The following is a 22,896-nucleotide window of genomic DNA, read 5'->3' on the forward strand; positions in this document are numbered from 1 at the left end:
GTGTCTTTGAGCATCTCTGCAACCAGACTTGTCTTTTATTCCCTTCAATCCTTCTCACCAGTCTCCTGGTTCTCCCTGGGTCTAGAACTCTCCCCATCAATGTGAGTAGCAATAAGGTCGATTTGTGTTTATTCACATATTATTACATATAACAGGGGAACCTACATACATGATAATAAGAGTGTGTCTGGTCTCCTGTGCTGTGGCACCTGGGGGACACAAAGACCACCACAATCATTTGTCTTAAATCCCTCCTTCACCTTCCAAAAACTTTTTTTCAGTTGAGTTGTTCAGATCGTTCCCCAGAACTTTCCAATTACTTCCCATCTTCATATTTTTTTAACGTTTTTCCAAAATAGAAGTAAATACATTTGAATGTTGGTGTGCGGGTGTGAGTGGGGCACTTGAGTGATCCAGGGGCAGGTTCCAATTGGCTGATCCATGAGTTGCTCCATTTCTCAGTAGGATCTATGGGGAATATAAGTGTAACTATTGTATCAATTCTAACAGTTGCCTTTAATAACACTCTGCTCAGCAGGGACACATGGATCAACTCATGGATCAGTTACAGGGTCGCTGACCCCCCCCCCCCCCCACAGCTGCTTCACAAACACATAAGAAGGGGAAACATGAAACTTTACACAAAAAGAAAATAGAAAGTAATTGGAAAAAGTCTATTTCTGGTGAACTGTCTGAAACCAACTGAACTGAAACAAGTGTTGGAAGGGGAACATCCCCTTTGATGATTTACACTACAAATATATCACCAACGCTGCACTATATGTTGGTGCAATATCCATATTCTCAGCACTGTACAGAGATCTCCTGAGTAAGGGTAAGTGCAACATGGTCTCAGTGTAAATCTGTACGTTCAACATGTACATCCATTTATTGTACTGCGCTGTGGAATATGTTGCCACTTTATAAATATGGTATTGATAATAATAATAATAATAGGCAGTGTAGGAGTCTGCATGTCTAGTGAGGGGCCTGGATGTGGCATATTTTGGGTATAGAGTGGGACTAATGCCTCATTATTTGTAACAATTCTGTATATTGGCTGAAAGTAGCAGCTGACAGTCACTGGCCGCCATTATGTCTAGGCAATGGCTTTGTATTGTTTCTGGCAGTCGGTCAGTGCTAAGGGCTGACTGGTGATTTATTTCTGTGTATTGGGGTAGAAAGAAGTCTGAGGTTCTTCATGGTTGGACTCCCATTGAGGTGGATTTGGTTGGGTTACGGAGTGGGGGGCAACTGCCCTGGTTAAAAGGCAACACCCAATTTATTAATTACCCCACCCAACCTGTTGCCTAAAAGAACATTACCAACTGGCACTGCATAACATGGGGCAAAGGCTTTTATTTCTATAAGTTCTGCCCATAGTCTATTAGAGGTCATTATGAAATTCTAAATTCTGATGTGAAAGTGAAAGAGTAACAGCACTGCCCCCCGTCACTTCCCCTAGTGAGACCCTTGGATTTGGCTCGACGTGTCAACCCCCTTCCTGGTCTCTCAGCCTCTGCCCATAACATTCACATTGGTATAACAATAATAACAATGAAATAAGGGAAATACTATGTGAAGGGGCATCTGGGCATCATACAGATCTGTGGCAACTCCTCTGTGCCATCCCGGTGCTGTTATTTACAGGCTGAGAGGGAAGAGGCTCCTTTTTATTTCTGTCTAATGATCCACTGGGATAAACAGAGAGGAGTGGGCCCCATAAGGAACACAAGGGCCCCCTGTCTAAGAAAGAAGCCCAGGGGCTCATAGTTTTGGCTCTTCAGCCCCCCAACAGTTTCTAGTACTTGAGTGGGAATTGCTGCTCTTTCCTTACACCATATCCCTAATACTGTATCCCATAATATGATCAGATGTCTCTCAATAAAAGCAACAACCCTCAGGCCTTATATAATATCCTCAAAGCTGAGCAATCCCTGGTCACTGGCACAAGAGGAGAAAAGGTAACGGGCCAGTTATTTACTTTATATTCCCCACTCCCTGCACTTTATATACAGGGAGAGGCTGATATAAAACAGCCCAGGATTGGGGAATCCTCCAGAGGCACAACCTAAGCGCCTCGTACTAATGATACAACTATAGGCACATTTATCAAGGGTCAAATATTGAGGGTTAATAAACCCTCGAATTCGACCCTCGAATTTAAATCCTTCCAATTCGAATATCGATTTCGAAGGATTTAGTGCAAATCCATCGATCGATCGAAGTAATAAAATCCTCGGAAACGAACAATTTTAAGCGATCGATCGAAGGATTTTTCTTCAATCCAAAAAAGGTTAGAAAAGTGCTGGGGAAAGTCCCCATAGGCTAACATTTTACCTCGGTAGGTTTAAACTGCATACAAAGTATGTAGTCATAGTATTTTATTAAGAGACAGTACTTTGACTATCGAATGGTCGAATAGTCGAACGATTTTTGGATCGTTTGAATCGAAGTCGAAGTGGTCGTAGTAGCCTATTTGATGGTCGAAGTACCCAAAAAAATAATTGCATTTTTTTCATTCGAATCCTTCACTCGAGCTTAGTAAATGTGCCCCCTAGTGTATCCTCTGTGCACAGTGTGTGTAATTTGTACACAGTGAGTGGAACATTAGGCATGTCTGTGGGTTCAGTTATTCCTGATAACAGCAGCCTGTAGTTCAACAACACCCATCTCTCACCCACTGAGAACCTTCAAGGGTCAGGGGAAGATATAATTCAGCAGGAGGGTTTTGTTATTTGCCAATACAATTCATATACTACATGAGTGATGTCACAAGTAGGACTATGTAATTTCATATACCACATGAGTGATGTCACAAGTAAGACTATGTAATTTCATATAGTGACATGAGTGATGTCACAAGTAGGACTATGTAATTTCATATAGTGACATGAGTGATGTCACAAGTAGGACTATGTAATTTCATATAGTGACATGAGTGATGTCACAAGTAGGACTATGTAATTTCATAAACCACATGAGTGATGTCACAAGTGTACATATGGGCAGTGCACAGAACAGAAGAGGTACAGTATCTATTGGAAGAGAAATGCTGTGAGTGTAACTGCCCCAAACTCTGTTGCACAAAGTCAACTCATTGTAAGTGGGAATCATTACTGGGCTCTCAACACTCCGGGCCCCTTCCAGCAAGGGATTCATTGCTCTGTTCCTCTGCTCTGGAAATGTTCTGTATAACATGTGAGTGTATAGTGAGTGGCCCCTCTGGGGAGGAGGGATTGGTGCTTCTGGGTTTGGGTGCTGGAACTATAAACAACTGACTCCTCACTGCCTTGTCATTATAGAAATATATTGATCAGGATGGGGACTGGTAGTCCTGCTATCAGCATCACCTGGGCACTCGCTCTCATCTCCACCTTGATCCACCCCTGTGAGGTAGGTACTGATCCACCCCTGTGAGGTAGGTACTGATCAACCCCTGTGAGGTAGGTACTGATCCACCCCTGTGAGGTAGGTACTGATCCTCCCCTGTGAGGTAGGTACTGATCCACCCCTGTGAGGTAGGTACTGATCCACCCCTGTGAGGTAGGTACTGATCCACCCCTGGGAGGTAGGTACTGATTCTCCCTGTGAGGTACTTACTGATCCTCCCTGTGAGGTAGGTACTGATCCACCCCTGTGATGTAGGTACTGATCCACCCCTGGGAGGTAGGTACTGATCCACCCCAGTGAGGTAGGTACTGATCCACCCCTGGGAGGTAGGTACTGATTCTCCCTGTGAGGTACTTACTGATCCTCCCTGTGAGGTAGGTACTGATCCACCCCTGGGAGGTAGGTACTGATCCACACCTGGGAGGTAGGTACTGATCCACCCCTGTGAGGTAGGTACTGATCCACACCTGGGAGGTAGGTACTGATCCACCCCTGTGAGGTAGGTACTGATCCACCCCTGTGAGGTAGGTACTGATTCTCCCTGTGAGGTACCTACTGATCCACCCCTGTGAGGTAGGTACTGATCCACCCCTGGGAGGTAGGTACTGATCCACCCCTGTGAGGTAGGTACTGATCCACCCCTGTGAGGTAGGTACTGATCCACCCCTGGGAGGTAGGTACTGATCCACCCCTGGGAGGTAGGTACTGATTTGCCCCTGTGAGGTAGGTACTGATCCACCCCTGGGAGGTAGGTACTGATCCACCCCAGTGAGGTAGGTACTGATCCACCCCTGGGAGGTAGGTACTGATTCTCCGTGTGAGGTACTTACTGATCCTCCCTGTGAGGTAGGTACTGATCCACCCCTGGGAGGTAGGTACTGATCCACACCTGGGAGGTAGGTACTGATCCACCCCTGTGAGGTAGGTACTGATCCACACCTGGGAGGTAGGTACTGATCCACCCCTGTGAGGTAGGTACTGATCCACCCCTGTGAGGTAGGTACTGATTCTCCCTGTGAGGTAGGTACTGATCCACCCCTGTGAGGTAGGTACTGATTCTCCCTGTGAGGTACCTACTGATCCACCCCTGTGAGGTAGGTACTGATCCACCCCTGGGAGGTAGGTACTGATCCACCCCTGTGAGGTAGGTACTGATCCACCCCTGGGAGGTAGGTACTGATCCACCCCTGTGAGGTAGGTACTGATCCACCCCTGGGAGGTAGGTACTGATCCACCCCTGGGAGGTAGGTACTGATTTGCCCCTGTGAGGTAGGTACTGATCCACCCCTGGGAGGTAGGTACTGATCCACCCCTGGGAGGTAGGTACTGATCCACCCCTGTGAGGTAGGTACTGATCCACCCCTGGAAGGTAGGTACTGATCCACCCCTGGGAGGTAGGTACTGATCCACCCCTGGGAGCTAGGTACTGATCCACCCCTGTGAGGTAGGTACTGATCCACCCCTGGGAGGTAGGTACTGATCCACCCCTGGGAGGTAGGTACTGATTTGCCCCTGTGAGGTAGGTACTGATCCACCCCTGGGAGGTAGGTACTGATCCACCCCTGGGAGGTAGGTACTGATCCACCCCTGGGAGGTAGGTCAGGAACCAGTGAAGGGACAGAGCTGAGTGCACAATGGGTTGGGCTCAAGATAAAGAGAAAAAAGAAAGAGAAATCTCCTAATTGATTCTAGATTTTCCTATTTTCTTAATGGAGTTTTCACCAGTTAAACCATGGGACCAGTTTTTCTCTGTCACTGAATGTTGCCCCCAGTATGGGATGTTGGGTGGGAGTTTGGGAAGAGAGTGGAGCAGCCCCTTATGGTACAGCCGGTAGGAGAGATGGTAACAGATATGGGCAGTAATAAAATAGGGGCAGTAACCCATAGCAACCAATCAGCCGCTAGCATTTACTGGTCACATGTAAAAACAAAGATTATACTGGTTGCTATGGGTTACTGCCCCTAGGAAAACTCAGTGGCTTTTATTATATATGGGGTGAAATTCTGAGCACCGACCTTTTAGTAATGAGGAGCTTCACATTGACACTGTGTTTGGGGGGGACCTGGGTGGAATGATGGACAAGAGCCCAGTGATTATATTGTGTCTCTGTTCAGGGGGACAGGAGGTTCAGAAGAGATTTATCAAAGAAGATTGTGTTGGACATGGCTGACTCTTCCTATGATGATCAGTACTTGGGCTGCACTGAGGCCATGGATAACAACATCCCCAGAATCCTTCAGGCTGAGAAGAAATTAAACAAGGACTTTGCGGATGCCTGGGAAAATGCCACCGGAGAATGGGAAAAGAGAAAGGGAAACACTAAGGTTCCCATTGGATTTAAGGATGAGTATGCAATATCAACGTTGGTCTACACCAATGATAAGCCAAATATTTACTCTCCCTTCAATGAGGCCGTGCGCCAGGCTGGGAAATCCAGAGATTTCTATCTAAATCATTTCCATTTCAAGGCTCTACATTATCATCTGACCAGGGCCCTTCAGCTGCTCGATGCTGTGGAATCACCAACTTGTCACTCAGTCTTCAGAGGAGTAAAGACTCGATTCACAACTGAGCAAGGGAAACAAGTCCGTTTTGACCGGTTCACATCTTCATCAACAGATTACCAGAAAGCTTTGGAGTTTGGAGATGACACGGTCTTTACCATCATTACCTGCTCTGGGGTCAGAATTAGGGACTTATCGTTCTTCCCTAATGAGGAGGAAGTGCTTATCCCGCCCTTTGAGAAATTCAAAGTCACCGATTTCAGTACAAACAATAATAAAAACAAGATGACCCTTAAGTCTATGAAAAATCATAGTAGGTACAACTGTGCGTTGGTGAAAGGTAAATGTTTCTACTTAAAATCTCTACTCAGATGCTCCACCTTTATGTACAGTAAACTCTCCTCTACCTCTTATATATGTCACTGTTATATATATTACTCTTATATATGTTACTGTTATATATGTTACATATACTCTTATATATGTCACTGTTATATATATTACTCTTATATATGTTACTGTTATATATGTTACTCTTATATATGTTACTGTTATATATGTTACTGTTATATATGTTACTCTTATATATGTTACTGTTATATATATTACTCTTATATATGTCCCTGATATATATATTACTCTTATATATGTTACTCTTATATATGTTACTGTTATATATGTTACTGTTATATATGTTACTCTTATATATGTTACTGTTATATATATTACTCTTATATATGTTACTGTTATATATGTTATTTATACTCTTATATATGTTACTATTATATATGTTACTGTTATATATGTTACTGTTATGTATGTTACTGTTAATTTTTTATATGTTACTGTTATATATGTTACATATACTCTTATATATGTTACTGTTACTCTTATATATGTTACTATTATATATGTTACTTTTCTATATGTAACTGTTATATATGTTACTATTAATGGTATATATGTTACTGTTACTCTTATATATGTTACTGTTATAAATGTTACTATTATATATGTTACTGTTAATGTTTTATATGTTACTGTTATATATGTTAATGTTACTGTTATATATGTTACTATTATATAAGTTACTCTTATATATGTCACTGTTTCATATGTTACTGTTGTTATATGTATGACTGTTATATATGTTACTTAGTAACATAGTAACATAGTAACATACATAGTAAGTAAGGTTGAAAAAAAGACACACGTCCTTTAGTCCTCTCCAATTTGCCTCAGAGGGAAAAAAATTCCTTCCTGACTCCAAAATGCAATGGGACCAGTCCCTGGATCAACTTGTACTATGAGCTCTCTCCCATATCCCTGTATTCCCTCACTTGCTAAACACCATCCAACCCCTTCTTATACCTATCTAATGTATCAGCCTGTACCCCTGATTCACTTCCCAGCTCTCCCTGTAACACCCCTTTCCCTCCTCTAATCTCATTGGCTCCCTCCTGTCTGCTGGGAGGAGCTACTGGTGAATAAAGCATCCGACCCTTCCTTGTACCTATCTAATGTATCAGCCTGTACCCCTGATTCACTTCCCAGCTCTCCCTGTAACACCCCTTTCCCTCCTCTAATCTCATTGGCTCCCTCCTGTCTGCTGGGAGGAGCTACTGGTGAATAAAGCATCCGACCCTTCCTTGTACCTATCTAATGTATCAGCCTGTACCCCTGATTCACTTCCCAGCTCTCCCTGTAACACCCCTTTCCCTCCTCTAATCTCATTGGCTCCCTCCTGTCTGCTGGGAGGAGCTACTGGTGAATAAAGCTTCCGACCCTTCCTTGTACCTATCTAATGTATCAGCCTGTACCCCTGATTCACTTCCCAGCTCTCCCTGTAACACCCCTTTCCCTCCTCTAATCTCATTGGCTCCCTCCTGTCTGCTGGGAGGAGCTACTGGTGAATAAAGCATCCGACCCTTCCTTGTACCTATCTAATGTATCAGCCTGTACCCCTGATTCACTTCCCAGCTCTCCCTGTAACACCCCTTTCCCTCCTCTAATCTCATTGGCTCCCTCCTGTCTGCTGGGAGGAGCTACTGGTGAATAAAGCATCTGACCCTTTCTTGTACCTATCTAATGTATCAGCCTGTACCACTGATTCACTTCCCAGCTCTCCCTGTAACACCCCTTTCCCTCCTCTAATCTCATTGGCTCCCTCCTGTCTGCTGGGAGGAGCTACTGGTGAATAAAGCATCCGACCCTTTCTTGTACCTATCTAATGTATCAGCCTGTACCACTGATTCACTTCCCAGCTCTCCCTGTAACACCCCTTTCCCTCCTCTAATCTCATTGGCTCCCTCCTGTCTGCTGGGAGGAACTACTGGTGAATAAAGCATCCGACCCTTCCTTGTACCTATCTAATGTATCAGCCTGTACCCCTGATTCAGGGAGACAATTCCACATCTTCACAGCTCTCACTGTAACAAACCCCTTCCCAATATTAAGCTGGTGACCTTGTGTCAGCTGGAAAGACCTACTGGTAAATAAATCATTAGAGAGATTATTATATGAGCCCCTTATATATTTATACATAGTTATCATATCACCCCTTAAGCGCCTCTTCTCCAGAGTGAACATCCCCAATTTGGCCAGTCTTTCCTCATAGCTAAGATTTTCCCTTTACCAGCTTAGTTGCCCTTCTCTGTCCCCTCTCTAATACAATAATGTCCTGTTTGAGTGATGGAGACAAAACTGTAGGGCATATTCTAGATGGGGCCTTACCAGTGCTCTATACAGTGGGACCCCTCCTCCCGTGACTCTCTGCCCCATTTAATACAAGTCAAGACCTTATTTGCCCTTGATGCTGCTGACTGGCATTACTTGCTACAGACAAGTTTATTATCTACAAGGACTCCAAGCCCCGTCTCCATTATGGATTTGCCTAGTGCAGTCCCATTAAGGGTATAAGTGGATATTGTTCCATCCCAGGTGCAGGACTTTACATTTATCAACATTGAATCTCATTTGCCACTTAGCTGCCCAGATTGCCAGTTAGTCAAGATCCTGTTGCAAGTGCCACATCCTGGATGGAATTAATTGGGCTGATAGTTTTGTCTCATCTGCAAACACTGATACATTACTTACAACACCCTCCCCTAAGTCATTAATGAACAAGTTAAATAAAAGTGGACCCAAAACCGAGCCCTGAGGGACCCCACTAAGAACCTTACTCAAAGTAGAGAATGTCCCATTAACAACCCCCCTCTGTACCTGATCCTGTAGCCAGTTTCCTATCCACGTGCAAACGACTTCATTAAGCCCAACAGACCTTAGTTTAGAAAGCAGTCGTTTGTGGGGCACAATATCAAACGCTTTGGCAAAATCCAAATAGATCACATCTACTGCCCCCCCACTGTCCAGCATCTTACTTACCTCATCATAAAAAGCAATCAAATTCGTCTGACATGACCTATCCTTTATAAAGCCATGGTGATTGCTGCTCATAATGACATTGACTAGGACAACATTTTGAATGTGATCCCTTAACAAGCCTTCAAATAATTTGCCCACCACAGATGTCAGACTTACTGGCCTATAATTGCCAGGCTGAGATCGTAATCCCTTTTTAAATATTGGAATACCATCATCTTTTCTCCAATCCATAGACACCATACCAGATGAAAGTGAATCTGAGAAAATCAGAAATAAGGGCTGGTCTAAAACTGAACTAAGCTCTCTTAGAACCCGGGGGTGTATGCCATCAGGCCCTGGAGCCTTGTTTACATTAATTTTTATTAAAGCTTTATGAATCATATCCTGAGTCAGCCACTGACTAGATTGAGCTGAACCATTAGTGCAGCTATAAAGTGAGCCTGTGAACCCAGACTCCTCTATTGTATACACTGAAGAAAAGAACTGATTTAACACATTTGCCTTATCTGTATCTGTTACAACCATACTGGTACCATTATTTAATGGAGCAACACTCTCAACTCGTATCTTTTTACTATTAATATATTTAAAAAACTTTTTAGGGTTAGTTTTCACCTCCACCACAATTAACTCTTCATTCTCTTTCTTTGCCTTCCGGATTGCTGATTTACAACATTTATTACAGTGTTTATATCCATTAAATGCAGCTTATTAACGCCACATAGGATGATTCTTAGAGCTTCTACGTTTACTCCTTAAGGGAATAAATTGAGAACAGTAATGATTTAATATCAGTTTAAATGACAACCATTTCTGTTCGGTGTTTTAGCTGAAAACCTAATGCCCCAATCAATGCTCTGTAGGGCAGCCCTCAAGGCACTAAAATTAGCTTTTCCAAAATTCCTGGTTTTTGTTGGCCCAGTATATATTTGTTTTTTGCACCAGACATTAAATGATATAACATTATGGTCACTATTACCCAGGGGTTCAATGACTTGCACATTTGCTATAAGTTCTGGCTCATTAGAGATCACTAGATCCACAATAGCATTTTTTCTGGTTGGCTCCTCAACAACCTGTGCCATAAAATTGTCACGTAACAGTTTATAAACTTGTTCCCATTAACTGATCTGGCAGTACTGTTGCTCCAGTCAATATCTGGCTAATTAAAATCCCCCATTATCATTACTTTACCCAAACTAGCAGCCTTTTCTATTTGCATCAGGAGCTTCGCCTCCTCCTCGTCACTTACATTAGGGGGTCTATAGCGACCCCTACAATTAATTTGCTGGACTCTTTACAATTGGTGAAGAACTCCCCCCATAAGACTTCTGCCCCCTCATTTTCTAACATAACCTCCTCCTTTATATTAGATTTAAATCCTGCCTAACAAACAGACATACCCCTCCTCCTTTTCTATTGCCTCTGTCCCTGGGAAACAAAGTATAGCCCCTGATATTTACTGCCCAGTCATGTGACTCATTCAGCCATGTTTCGGCCACTCCAATCACATCATATTTTCCTTCCAGCACCAGCAGCTCCAGTTCTCCCATTTTACCAGTCAGACTCGTTGCATTTGCCAACATACATTTAATACTGGTCCCATATTGAACTATTGAACATATGACATGTGCTCCTCCCCATCCTTAACCCCCAGACGAATCTCCTCCCCCATCTTCCCTTTCTTTGCCCACTATCTCGTGGCTCAGGGAATATCTCTGAGAAAATGACCTTGGAAGTCCTCGCCCTCAACTTTACACCTATTTTTTAAAGGTATGTGACTTCTGTGAGTCTATGACTAAAGGCAAAGGCAAAGTAGTGGTCTACTACTCTTTTAGCCATCGTTCTTCTCTTGCACCTCTTTATAATATTTCTAAAGGTGACATGCACATGTGATCCACCATGTGACCCATTATAGTAACACTTCAGGCACAATAGATATATATATATATGATCAATTCAGATTGTGGGTCATCACATCCAGGCCAGACCCCATACTGTCCATATCAAATAGGAAACAGTGTGATGTATTGAGTGTGTGACCCCACAAATAAAGATAGAAACAGTTACTGAGAGATAATGGTGTTATACAGAAGAATGGGTGTTTCTTTATGTAAAGCTCACAGTCGCCTCCCTGGGTCGCCAATTTATATTTCCCCTACAAAGTGTTTGATGAAATGACTTTGCTTTACCATTGCCATAACTACCCAGAAATGTGATATTATATCCATTATGATGGACAAGAAATATATTTTCCAATAATTTTTTGCACCCATTCTATAAAAGTAAAATCATGCCTTTTGTGTCTGGGGGGATGTTGCAGTTGGTCTCTAAATTATTCTTAATATTTCTTCTTTATTTCTTCCAGCCACAAGCGCCAGGAAGGGAAGTAATTTTTCAATGTTTTGGCTGATACTCCTGTGGGGCCCTTTGGGGTCTCTGCTCTTCCCCTGACCCCTGATTTCTACAGTCTGGAGATCGGCCTCATTCCCCCAAAGGTCCCCAGAGACTGTAACCTCTCAATGTCTTCTGTAAGGATCTGACTGATTTCCACTGAGTGACCTGTAAGCCCCAAACAGCTTCACTGACACTTTGCATTGTGGGTATTAGTTGGTTGTGTTCCACCCTGTCATATAGAGCAGTGGGGGGGTTAGTGTGTGGCTTCTGCTTTTCAGCCAATCGGCTGCCTCTTCCAGCGACTGGTATAATTTGTTCTTAAATTGTAATTTGTATTGTTTCTCAGCCGTGTGAATAGAGAGGCCATGCAATGCTTTGATTAGGAGCTGCTTGAGACTCTTTGCCCATTGGCACATATGGAAACAGTCTGTTTTGTGCTGTTTTGTGTGGCTTAAAACCTTTGCATGTTCACAAATTTTATATTAAATAAATGTTTGTATTGTTATCAGCAGAATCACCATTTATTCTGACTGTAACATCAGGGGGATCAGTGATTGGCTGATCATTAAATTCAATGTCCTGTCAGGCACTTTTCACCAGTATAGTCCTTCCAAAAACCAAGTGCTATACTGGTGAAATCTGGACAGGTGGTAACCCTAGAGGCCCCCAGAGGATCAGACCCTGACATTATTCTCCTTTATTGAACATATTGCTGTAGGGTTTGGCCAGGATTCATTCTTTCAGATAATTACCAGCTATGGGGTGAACATTGAGTTCCTCTCCATAGACATCAGTGAAAGTGAGGTTCTCATCCCAGGAGAGGAGATATTGTTTTTTGCCCAAGGTCACCATGTTCTCCTGACCAGCACCAAGCAAAGGTCCCACCACTACTTCTGTCTGTTCCTACTGGGGCAGAACCTTGTGGCACTGGGAATAAATATTATAATAATGAATCTGGGAGATGTGAATGAATAGCAACACACCTTTATATTATCAGGGAAATCACTGGAGACACTTGGGTTTGGACGAGCAGTAGATTGAACATGAGCTGCACGGACTCTGCTCTCACACCAACTTATATCTTTGTATTGTCTGTTACAGAAAGCATATAAGTGGTTTAAAACTGCTAATGCATGATTAAAGGAAAAGTAACTCCATTTCTGTTTTCTTACAAGATGTACCACATTTATTAGGAAAGTAAATTGTGTTTATTAAAGTCCTAATCCCTTAACAAAACTGTTCTGATGGGGAGATATTATATCAAGTAGGATGGTTGATTTTATATCTGACACACTGTTCCTAAAAGTCTTAGATAATCAAATAAATACATCTATAGGATTTGTCTATAAGTTGGTAATGATGGATCTATACCTTCTTTCGGAACTAGTTTAACATGAGAAGCAGAAAGATAATACTACTTTGTTGATATAAATGTCCACTCCCAGTACATATGCTCCGGATGAGACCTTAAAATCCTAGGGAGTGAGCCTTCGCAGTGAGGTGGAAGCAGGATGTAGTGCAACTGTAACTGTTTTCAGGATGCAAATAATTGGGCACCAGTGGTTCTTATAACTTAACCATAGAACAGATTTATTGAACATACAATCCTCAGTGGAGTGTACATAAAGAGAACGTTGCAGGATCATACATTACAATGGATAGGCAATACTCACAGCACCTTTGGTCAATATAGGTTCCCTCAGGAATGAGAACAATGAATTAAGCCTTAAGGAGGTACACCCAGCTTTCAGCCTTTTCCCTAAGTGGAATCTGAGGGGAAACTCTACCCTAGGTCTGTACACTTAGTCCCTACTTCTGGGCAATTAGTACCCGGGATCTTAATCCCACTCACTATCCTCGGAGGAGCCTCAAGCTGCTCAGCTAAATATCCTGACTGTCTGTCACTCCTAGAGTGACCTATAAAGGTGAGTAGCCTATTCTTACTAGACCTGACCTGTCTAGGTTCCACTCAAGCTCTCCCTGCCTGCTCAGGCTAGAGCCAGCACAAGATGGACCCTGAGAGCATGGCTTCAGAGCCTTTTATACTCTAGCACAGTGCCATCTACTGGTCACTGTGAGAAACAACAAGAGGCATAGCTTAAAGCAGGAATAGGAAACAGTTACCCCTCCCAACTGTACTAAATATTACTGGGTATGGCTATTTTACACATCCCTACATTTGTAACAATGCCACTGTGTAAACCCTGTTCACAGGGAGGCACATTTATCAAAGGTAGAATTTCAAATTCATGTGAGTTTTTTTAAATTCCCATAAACTCACATAAACACAAAATTCGACTAATTTATTTAAAAAATCAAATTTTTTCAACTCGTGTGAATAGGATCTATGCGAAAACTCAAATCAAATTCGAAAACTCTATGTCAGAAAGGCTGCAAACAACTCCACATTGATACCAGGATGTCTCTCATTGACTTAAACAGCAATTCAACAGGATTTAGGGGGCGAATAGTGGAAGTCCAGAGTATGATAAATCTCGAAAATTGAATTTGAATTTTTTCAAAAACTTGAATTGAATTTGACAATTTTGATCATAAAAAAAAATCAAAAATTCAAATTTGAATTTTCAATTCAACCCTTGATAAATGTGCTCCATAGTGTGGTGTGTCCCTGTTTTGTGCCAGTCTCTGATATGGCATATGTCACTAATGTTCTTGTGTCTGAATGGAAGCAACTCCCAGCAACAATGTTCCAACTTCTAGTGGGAACCTTCCAAGAAGCACCGCGGCAGTTATAGCATCAAAGGGAGGGACAATTCAACTGAACCCCTGTGGGATGAACTGGAACCCGGACTGTGAGCCTGATCCCTAACATCAGTGCCCAACCTCACTAATGCTCTTGTGGCTGAATGGAAGCAACTCCCAGCAACAATGTTCCAACTTCTAGTGGGAACCTTCCAAGAAGCACTGGGGCAGTTATAGCAGCAAAGGGAGGGGCAATCCAACTGAACCCCTGGGGGATGAACTGGAACCCCGACTGTGAGCCTGATCCCTAACATCAGTGCCCAACCTCACTAATGCTCTTGTGGCTGAATGGAAGCAACTTCCAACAACAATGTTATGATATCTATTGGGACCTTCCCAGATGTACTGGGCGGTTATAGCAGTAAAGAGATGGGTAACTTCCAGAAAATACCCTTGGTTTGAGAATGGGGGGGGGGTAGTGAAATGTCCCCATACTTTTGGCCATAAAGTGTATGTATACACAGGCAGAGTAGAGAACACACAGGCAGAGTATGGCGGGCAGTTGGACATTACTGGCAACACTCAGTTAATGTTATCAAGTGTCTTGTAGCAGTTCTGGTGGAGCCTTTCTTGTACTAAGGGACATCAGTGCCAAGGGAAATCTGAATTCTGCAGTAATGTTCCTGCTTTAACCAGCATGGGATTATTTGTACTACCCTCTGCATCTGCACCAGCTCTACCAGGTATGATTAGAGCAGTCTAAAGGCACTGGTACGTTTTTAATCATAAAGTTTGAAGGTAATTACACCACTAAATCACAGCCCCCATACAGGGTCTCCATTGGGAGTACAGTCATCCCAGGCCCTCTTAACCTAATATGGGATGGACCCCATTCCCACTGCTGATGGAGAAGCTACAGAAGAAGAATGAAGAAGACAACCTGAGAGGAGACATAACTTTGGGATTTCTACAGTTCTAACTCACCCTGTAATGGATAATTCCGAATGTTTCCTGTTCTAAACAATAGAACTACTTCTATATCATATTGAAAGACATTATATTAGCATTTAATATTTACTGAGCATTATTAGGTTTGCTTTAATATGATTTACTTACTCCAGATCTAATAACAAACCAACATTTATGTGTAAGTTGTTGTCCTTCGATACTATTAGTCACCTTAGACTTGTTTCAGCATTGGACTTGTGTTCAAATCTTTCTTCTTTATGTAAAAGACAATAAAAATCTTGAAACACCAAGAACTTTACAAGTAAGTTCCACTGAATATCAATGTTCTTTCTTAAACCTCTGGCCACTAATTTAATTAATTAGGTATTTCCTGGCCCTGACCAACAATGTTCTTTTTTAACTTCCTTCCATTCAATTTGAGTCAGCGCTAAAAATAGCTTAAGGGGAACAATCAGTACAGTAAATAGTGGTATATAGTGTAGTGTATTTAGACTTCTTTTTTGGTCTTATTTAGCCCGCTGTCCAAACTCTCAGTTATATAGTGAATAAAGTACCCCCTTTTGTAAAATATAAGGATATTATAAGTTACCGAGGAGTTTCATGACAATATAAAAGTACGAGGCCGAAGGCCGAGTGTTTTTATACAGGTCATGGAACTCCGAGGTAACTTATAATATCCTCATATTTTACAACTGGGGGTACTTTATTTATTATAATACACAAGTTTTAGTGAGTCATGTGACAGAAATGACATCAGAACTCACCGTTTATAACTGATGACATCAGTATAATATAATTTACAAGATATTCATGGCTTTTGTGTATTATACAGAGTTAACATACACATCACAGTTAATTAACCCTCGATATTCGACTGTCAAACGATTCAAAGGATTTTAATCCATCGATCGAACGATTTTCCTTTGATCACAAATTTGTTAGAAAGCCTATGGGGAACTTCCCCATAGGCTAACATTGAGGTTCGGTAGGTTTTAGGTGGCGAACTAGGGGGTTGAAGTTTTTTTAAAAGAGACAGTACTTCGACTATCAAATGGTCGAATAGTCGAACGATTTTTAATTCGAATCATTCATTTCGAAGTCGTAGTCGAAGGTCGAAGTAGCCAATTCGATGGTCGAAGTAGCCAAAAAAATACTTTGAAATACAAAGTATTTTTTATAGGGATGCACCGAATCCAGGATTCGGTTGGGGATTCGGTTGGGGATTCGGCCAGGATTCGGCCTTTTTCAGCAGGATTCGGCCAAATGCTTTTGCCCGGCCGAACCAAATCCGAATCCTAATTTGCATATGCAAATTAGGGCTGGGGAGGGAAATTGCGTGACTTTTTTTCACAAAACAAGGAAGTAAAAAATTATTTTCCCTTCCCACCCCTAATTTGCATATGCAAATTAGGATTCAGATTCAGTTCGGTATTAGGCCGAATCTTTCATAAAGGATTCGGGGGTTCGGCCGAATCCAAAATAGTGGATTCGGTGCATCCCTAATTTTTTATTCTATTCCTTCACTCGAGCTAAGTAAATGTGCCCCACGTTGGTATCGCATACGTGATACTATTAAATCACCAGCTGCGGTTTTACTCACAAGCGTTTAAGATTTTTTTCTTAAACCGCACTTTCTGGAAATTAGAGCATCATTTCAAATAAAAAAAAAAATTCTGATAAAATGTTTTTCTTTTCCCTGTGGGTTAAACAAATTACTTTTTATGTACATAAATTAATCAAATAAATTAATCTTTATAGGTTTTTATGTTGCTCCATTTCCATCAATTTGTGGGGTTGTATATAAATCATCTGCAGTATATTTAATTATTTACAGTTAGAATAAAAACACTCTTACATTTTAACCCTTCCATTTGGGTAAAAGGGTTTTTTCCCCCATAAAAATGCTCTAAGGTTAAAATCTATATTATGGGGCATATTTATCAAGGGTCGAATTTCGAATTGAAAAAAACTTCAAAATTCGAATTCAAAAAGACCAACTGAAATTAAGTCGAATTCTGCCGAATTCGAATCGTACAAATTGAAGGAATATCGCATTCAATCGAATTCGCTTCAAATTTTTCCCCAAAAAAACTTTGATTTTTCAAAGTCCATGAATTGACTCCAGATTGGTTCTAGGAGGTCCCCCATAGGCTAAAACAGCAATTCGGCAGGTTTTAGATGGTGAATGGTCGAAGTCCAAATTTTAAAGAGACAGTACTTTTTTCAAATTCAAATAAAATTTGGACTATTCCCTTGTCGAAGTAAAGAAAAAATAGCTCGAAATTCGATTTTTTTTTCCATTCGAAAATTCACCTCGACCTTTGATAAATCTGTCCCTAAGCCTTTAGGAGACATATTTATCAAAGGTCGAAGTTCGAAGTTAAAAAAAACTTCGAACTTCGAATTCAAAAATACCAACCAAATGGTGGTCGAAGTTTTTTGGGGTCGAAGTAGCGCTACTTTGATTCAAAGTTTTTTTTTACTTTGACCTTCGATCTCTCAAACTCCCCCAATTGCCTCCATACAGGTACTAGGAGGTCCCCCACAGGCTAAAATAACATTTCGGCAGCTTTTAGGAGACAAATGGTCAAAGTTGAAGTTTTAAAGAGACAGTACTTCAGAAAAATTCAACCTTTGAATTTCAAAGTTTTTTCAAAATCTAATCGAAGTTGGACTATTCCCTAGTCGAAGTACAGAAAAAATAGTACAGATAAATCTGCCCCTAGGTGTTAGTGTTTCTAATAGATGAATCCATTTACTCTCTCGACGCAAAGTATCCTTTACAATATCTCCTCCTCTCCTGATGGAAATATGTCTGATGGAACAGTTAATTGCTTTAATACATAACAAGTATCTAGATTACACTGTAATCTGACTACCATGGCTAGAACACATTGGGAAATAAAATCTCATATATAAAGTAAAGACAGGTATAACAGTAATAGTTGCACGCAATAATAAAAAAGTACCTACCTTAGTATTTGGGATCAGGATAAAGGTCTAAAAAAATAACTTTCAGTTAATACAAGAGACATATACAAGTGCAACAACTATTCTAGGAATGTAATAGTTCATTTCTTTTGTTAAAATTTTATGTTATATGCTTCAATTTTTTCCTTTGGTTTTTTTTTCTGCTTAATTTTTAACTTTTATATAACCCAACTGAATAGCAAATGTTAACTGGAATTGTTAATCTAGTAAATATAATGAGACCATGTAATGACTATATGGAACATGGAAATGTCTAAGTTGGAAACAGAATAATAAATGTTGAATAAATAAAAAGTATGGTTTCTGGGACCAAAAGTGATTGAGATAGAAAATAAGACCGAAGATCTCGAGTACAGGTCTAGAAGAAACAATTTATGGATCATTGGTAGACCAGAACATTTTAAACAGAATATTTCCTCTCTGACAGCTCACAGAGTGGGGCCAATGAGTAAATCCACTTACCAGAGATCACGTAAAGTCCTAGTAAAATTCTTGGACAATGTATAATTGCTCAAACCTATAAAAAATACAGAAACCTCTATCTAGAAAGAAACAACATTTTAGTTTTTCAAGACTTCTCAAAAGATGAAAAAAATTGCCAAAAATTGCTGGTACACACACCATTGGAGATTAAAGAGGTTGAGAGATTCACATTTTCATTATCATCATGACCAATGAAAAATACTTCTCAAGTGACAATCAAGAGAGAAATCCCTTTTTAATGAAACAAATACTTCTACAAAAAGTGGAGACCTCATCTCACGTATCTCAGGAAAAGTCAGTCCATTCAAAAACAGGAAAAACAAATATAACTTTCAACAAAGATCACAATGTAGATGATCCCTTCATTGCCAAAATGGCTCTTACTGTATTTGGATCAGATAGAGATGGAGTCTTAAACACATCTTATTCCTATGGAAGATTTAATTACTGACCTGTCTTTAGAAAGGAGGGTACAGATAAATGACTCCACTGGTTATATTCTTTTAAAAAGTTTTTATTTAGCATTGTATCCAAAGATGTGAAGTTGTATCATCCCTATTTACTTACAAGTTATTATTATTATTATTATTATTATTATGATCTTTTTTAACAAAATGTACAAGGCCAGACTTGATATGACATTATTGTTCAGGCTAGCCATAACTATTCTATATTTAACTGGATAAGTTTAAAGTCATTTCCTGGAAATTAAATGGTATTAATTCCCCAATTTAACAGAAAAGAATCTTAGAGGAATTCAGAAAATCAGATATTACCCTCCTACAGAAGATACACCTCACTGATGAGGAAAGATAGAAGTTCTGTTCTTATGGACTTGTTGGAAATGTTTATTCTCCTTTAATAAATAAGAAAGGAGGAATATGAATATTATTTAACACAAACCTACATTACCAATTCATTAAAACATCTAATTAAGTTAAATTGGGAAGGTTCATGCAGGCTGAAATTTTATTCCAAAACCAGTCATGGAATGTTTGTTGAGTTTGTGCCCCTGGCAATAATAATAAACCAGAATTCTATCAAAACCTTGACTATAGATTCAATTCTTTAAATGCCTCCAATTTTATTGTAGGGGGTGACTTCAATGAATCACATAAATGGTCATTGGACAAATGTAGCACAATCTCAAAGCATCTATTAAATCAAACATTTTTCTGACCTGCTAGACTAAACAAATTTAAAGGATATGTGGAATCCAACAAGTAATTCCCATTATTCCCATTCCGGTACAAGAATTGACTACATAATAAAATCGGTCAATCTAGTAATTCAGGCTAGTGATGCAACAATAGGAAACCTTTCTTACTCAGGCCATACTCCTGTATTAAAATGACCACAAAATGTACATCTAAGTCATACATTCCATGGCCTCTAGACCAGATTTCCAACAAATGCTCAAAAATGAATAGAATATTTTTTTCTCTTGCCTACATTGGGGATACAGGCACCATGGGGGTGAAGATCCTGCAGCTGGAGAGCAGACACTAAATAATTAAATAATAAAAGGATGGTGCGCTAATGTGGTGGTTTAATGGCCAGTACCTAAAAAATGAAGAAAGATCCCGAAGTATTAGTGGCGATCGTGTCTTGGTCCGATGTGTTTCCGCAGTGTACCTAACGGGAATAAATCCGGATAGTCAGCGTGTGGGTGGGGGTGGGCAACTGGTTACGCTTACCGGGCGGCTTTGGTACAGAAGCTTCTGCGATCTATGTAATGGCGATCAGGAGGTGGAATTCACCTTTTGCAATATCCTTTTTGCACTGGTGTAGTGTTCCCGGTGTTGGCTCTTTGCTCTAGAAGAGGCGCTGAAGAACGGTCGCCGGTTGGGGTTCACAGTGTCGGCGAGTGCTTCCGGGGGTCGGCTTCCTCCTGGTGTGGGACGCTAGTGGATGTAATATTATTCCGCTATCCTTTCTTAGGTACCATTGGGGATTGGTGCCACAGTAAAATACTGCTATTAAATTCACAGAGCCGGACGCCTTTCGTATCTAAAAATATTTCCTATGGGGATTACCCACAATGCCATTAGGTGTAATTTATCGAGTCGGTGGGTGGTTTTAACAATTTACATAATCAGTACAATTAAGTCTCTGCGATGAAACCATTAACATCGTGTAGGTTTAAAATACAATTCCATTACAAATTTACAAACAGTTTAATCAATTAAAAAACACTTCAGATCAATCTCGATATTAAGTCCTCTAATAACTAAATCGTTAAAGTTGACTCCTCCTCCTGCTGTGGGCTTTATCTCCTGCCTCCTCCAACCGGATCCAGTTTTTTCTTAGTGTCCTCAGAAGGAAGAACATGGACATGAAGTGGCAGAGGGAATGATCTGAACTATGGTTGTGGGTCAAGGAATGCCAATTCCAGTACCCATTATGTCAGCTATAGGTCCTATGACCAAAAATCCAGCCCTGTAGGCAACCCGGTCTATGGAGGACTACAGGCTAGCCCAAATTCCCCCTCAGACTGTGTTCCCGCTCTTTGGAAGCTGAAGCAGTCAGACTACACTGGAGTAGGATAGAGGGGGGCTTGATCTCTGGGCTCAAGATAGCGGACCAGCCCCCAGGTCCTCAGCTCCTTCATGCAGTGTATCTTGTGTGTCTTATTTTGCTTGTGCTGATTGTAAGGTAAAAGTTCCAGTACCTTCGGCTGATCCAGTATGCATGGTCTTTGACCTAACACATTGGCAATTCCCACACAGGCACAAGTACCTTCACTTAATTCAAGCATGACAAACACTGCTGGATCTGACCAGGAATTGGTACGCGCTCACTCTCCTTTGCCGGTTTGCAGAACTTGGCCCGCATTCAGAAGACCCTAAAAAAGGTCCTGGAGAAGCTGTCTGCTCCCTCCCATTCACAGAAAAGATGCACAGCACCTTCAAAGTGCCCTCCCAGCTCCCCTATGGGATCTCCAGAGGTTCAATCAGGACCATCGGATGAGGAAGGCCAAATTTTTTATCACAGAGAGTCCGATCAGGATAACGAACCTGATACAGACACTCCAAGAACGCAGGAGGGGTGGAGGGCCTGATACAGGTTGTACTCAAAACACTCAATAAAGAGGATTCCACGGCACCTGCGCAGCCAGAAAAGAGCATATTCAAGAGACAAAAGAAAAGTCTGGCATTTTTCCAGCATATGATCAGTTGGAGGAAATCATCAAAGCGCAATGGAAGAACCCAGATCAGAGTTCAAATATCCAAATGGTTCTTCAAAGTTTACCCATTTCCACAGGAGTGTATAGACCTTTGGTCATCTCCACCCCAAGTGGATCCCCTTGTTTCTAGATTGTCAAGGACGACTACCATCCCAGTGGCAGACGCAGCTGCGTTCAAAGATCCCATAGACAAACGGCTAGAAGGTTTCTGTAAGGCAATATTTACAGCCTCCGGCACAGCCTTCAGACCAATCTTCACTATTGCATGGGTATCTAAGGCAGTGAAAGTCTGGGTAGAGCAGGTGGCACAACTATTCGGATCAGAGGATCCTCATACTTTCTCAGATTGCCGATGCCGCCACCTTCATATGCGATGCGTCCTTAGGTACAGCCAATATGGTCGCCAAAGCGGCAGCTCAATCCATAGCAGCAAGATGGCTCAAGACATGGATGGCAGACCTCACCTCCAAGCAATCTCTAGTGAGTCTGCATTTTCAGGGAAAACAGTTCTTTGGGACAGAACTTGCTAAGATAATCTCCCAGGCCCCGGGCAGTAAGCGCACACTGCTTCCACAGAACAAGCCTAAACGTCCTATCCTCAAGTGGAGACCATTTTTTAACCCTTTCGTCAAGGACAGAGGGGGCAGAGGCAAAAACAGACAAGTCATCTACAAGTTGTCACCCACTTTACCACAACAAATAATGATCTATTTGGTCCTCCAAAAAGGGATCAGCCAAACCCTCCCAGGAAAAGCACACCTCAACATGAAGGCGTACCCACCCCAGGGGGTGATACAACATGTTCCACCACGGGACAAAGGAAGGGTTTCTATTAAAACTTATGCATCATCCCCAAAAAGGATGGCTCCTACAGACCAGTGTTG

The 22,896-nt window shown here is 41.4% G+C and overlaps 2 protein-coding genes across 2 annotated transcripts in view; both read left to right on the forward strand.

Annotated features, from left to right (window-relative positions):
* The window catches only part of LOC100036895 (uncharacterized), a 39,964-nt gene continuing 17,068 nt past the window's right edge, over positions 1-22,896 (forward strand). Inside the window, exon 1 of the mRNA XM_041582908.1 lies at positions 1-101. The gene's annotated coding sequence lies outside the window, so the exon portion shown is untranslated. The remainder of the gene's footprint in view (positions 102-22,896) is intronic.
* Positions 3,322-21,795, forward strand: LOC108709064 (erythroblast NAD(P)(+)--arginine ADP-ribosyltransferase). The gene is made up of 4 exons (XM_041584773.1): positions 3,322-3,396; positions 5,509-6,238; positions 20,617-20,766; positions 21,647-21,795. The coding sequence occupies exons 1-4, from the start codon at positions 3,322-3,324 to the stop codon at positions 21,793-21,795; spliced, it is 1,104 nt and encodes a 367-aa protein (XP_041440707.1).

Source organism: Xenopus laevis, chromosome 2S, assembly GCF_017654675.1.
Source record: "Xenopus laevis strain J_2021 chromosome 2S, Xenopus_laevis_v10.1, whole genome shotgun sequence".
Lineage (NCBI taxonomy): Eukaryota > Metazoa > Chordata > Amphibia > Anura > Pipidae > Xenopus > Xenopus laevis.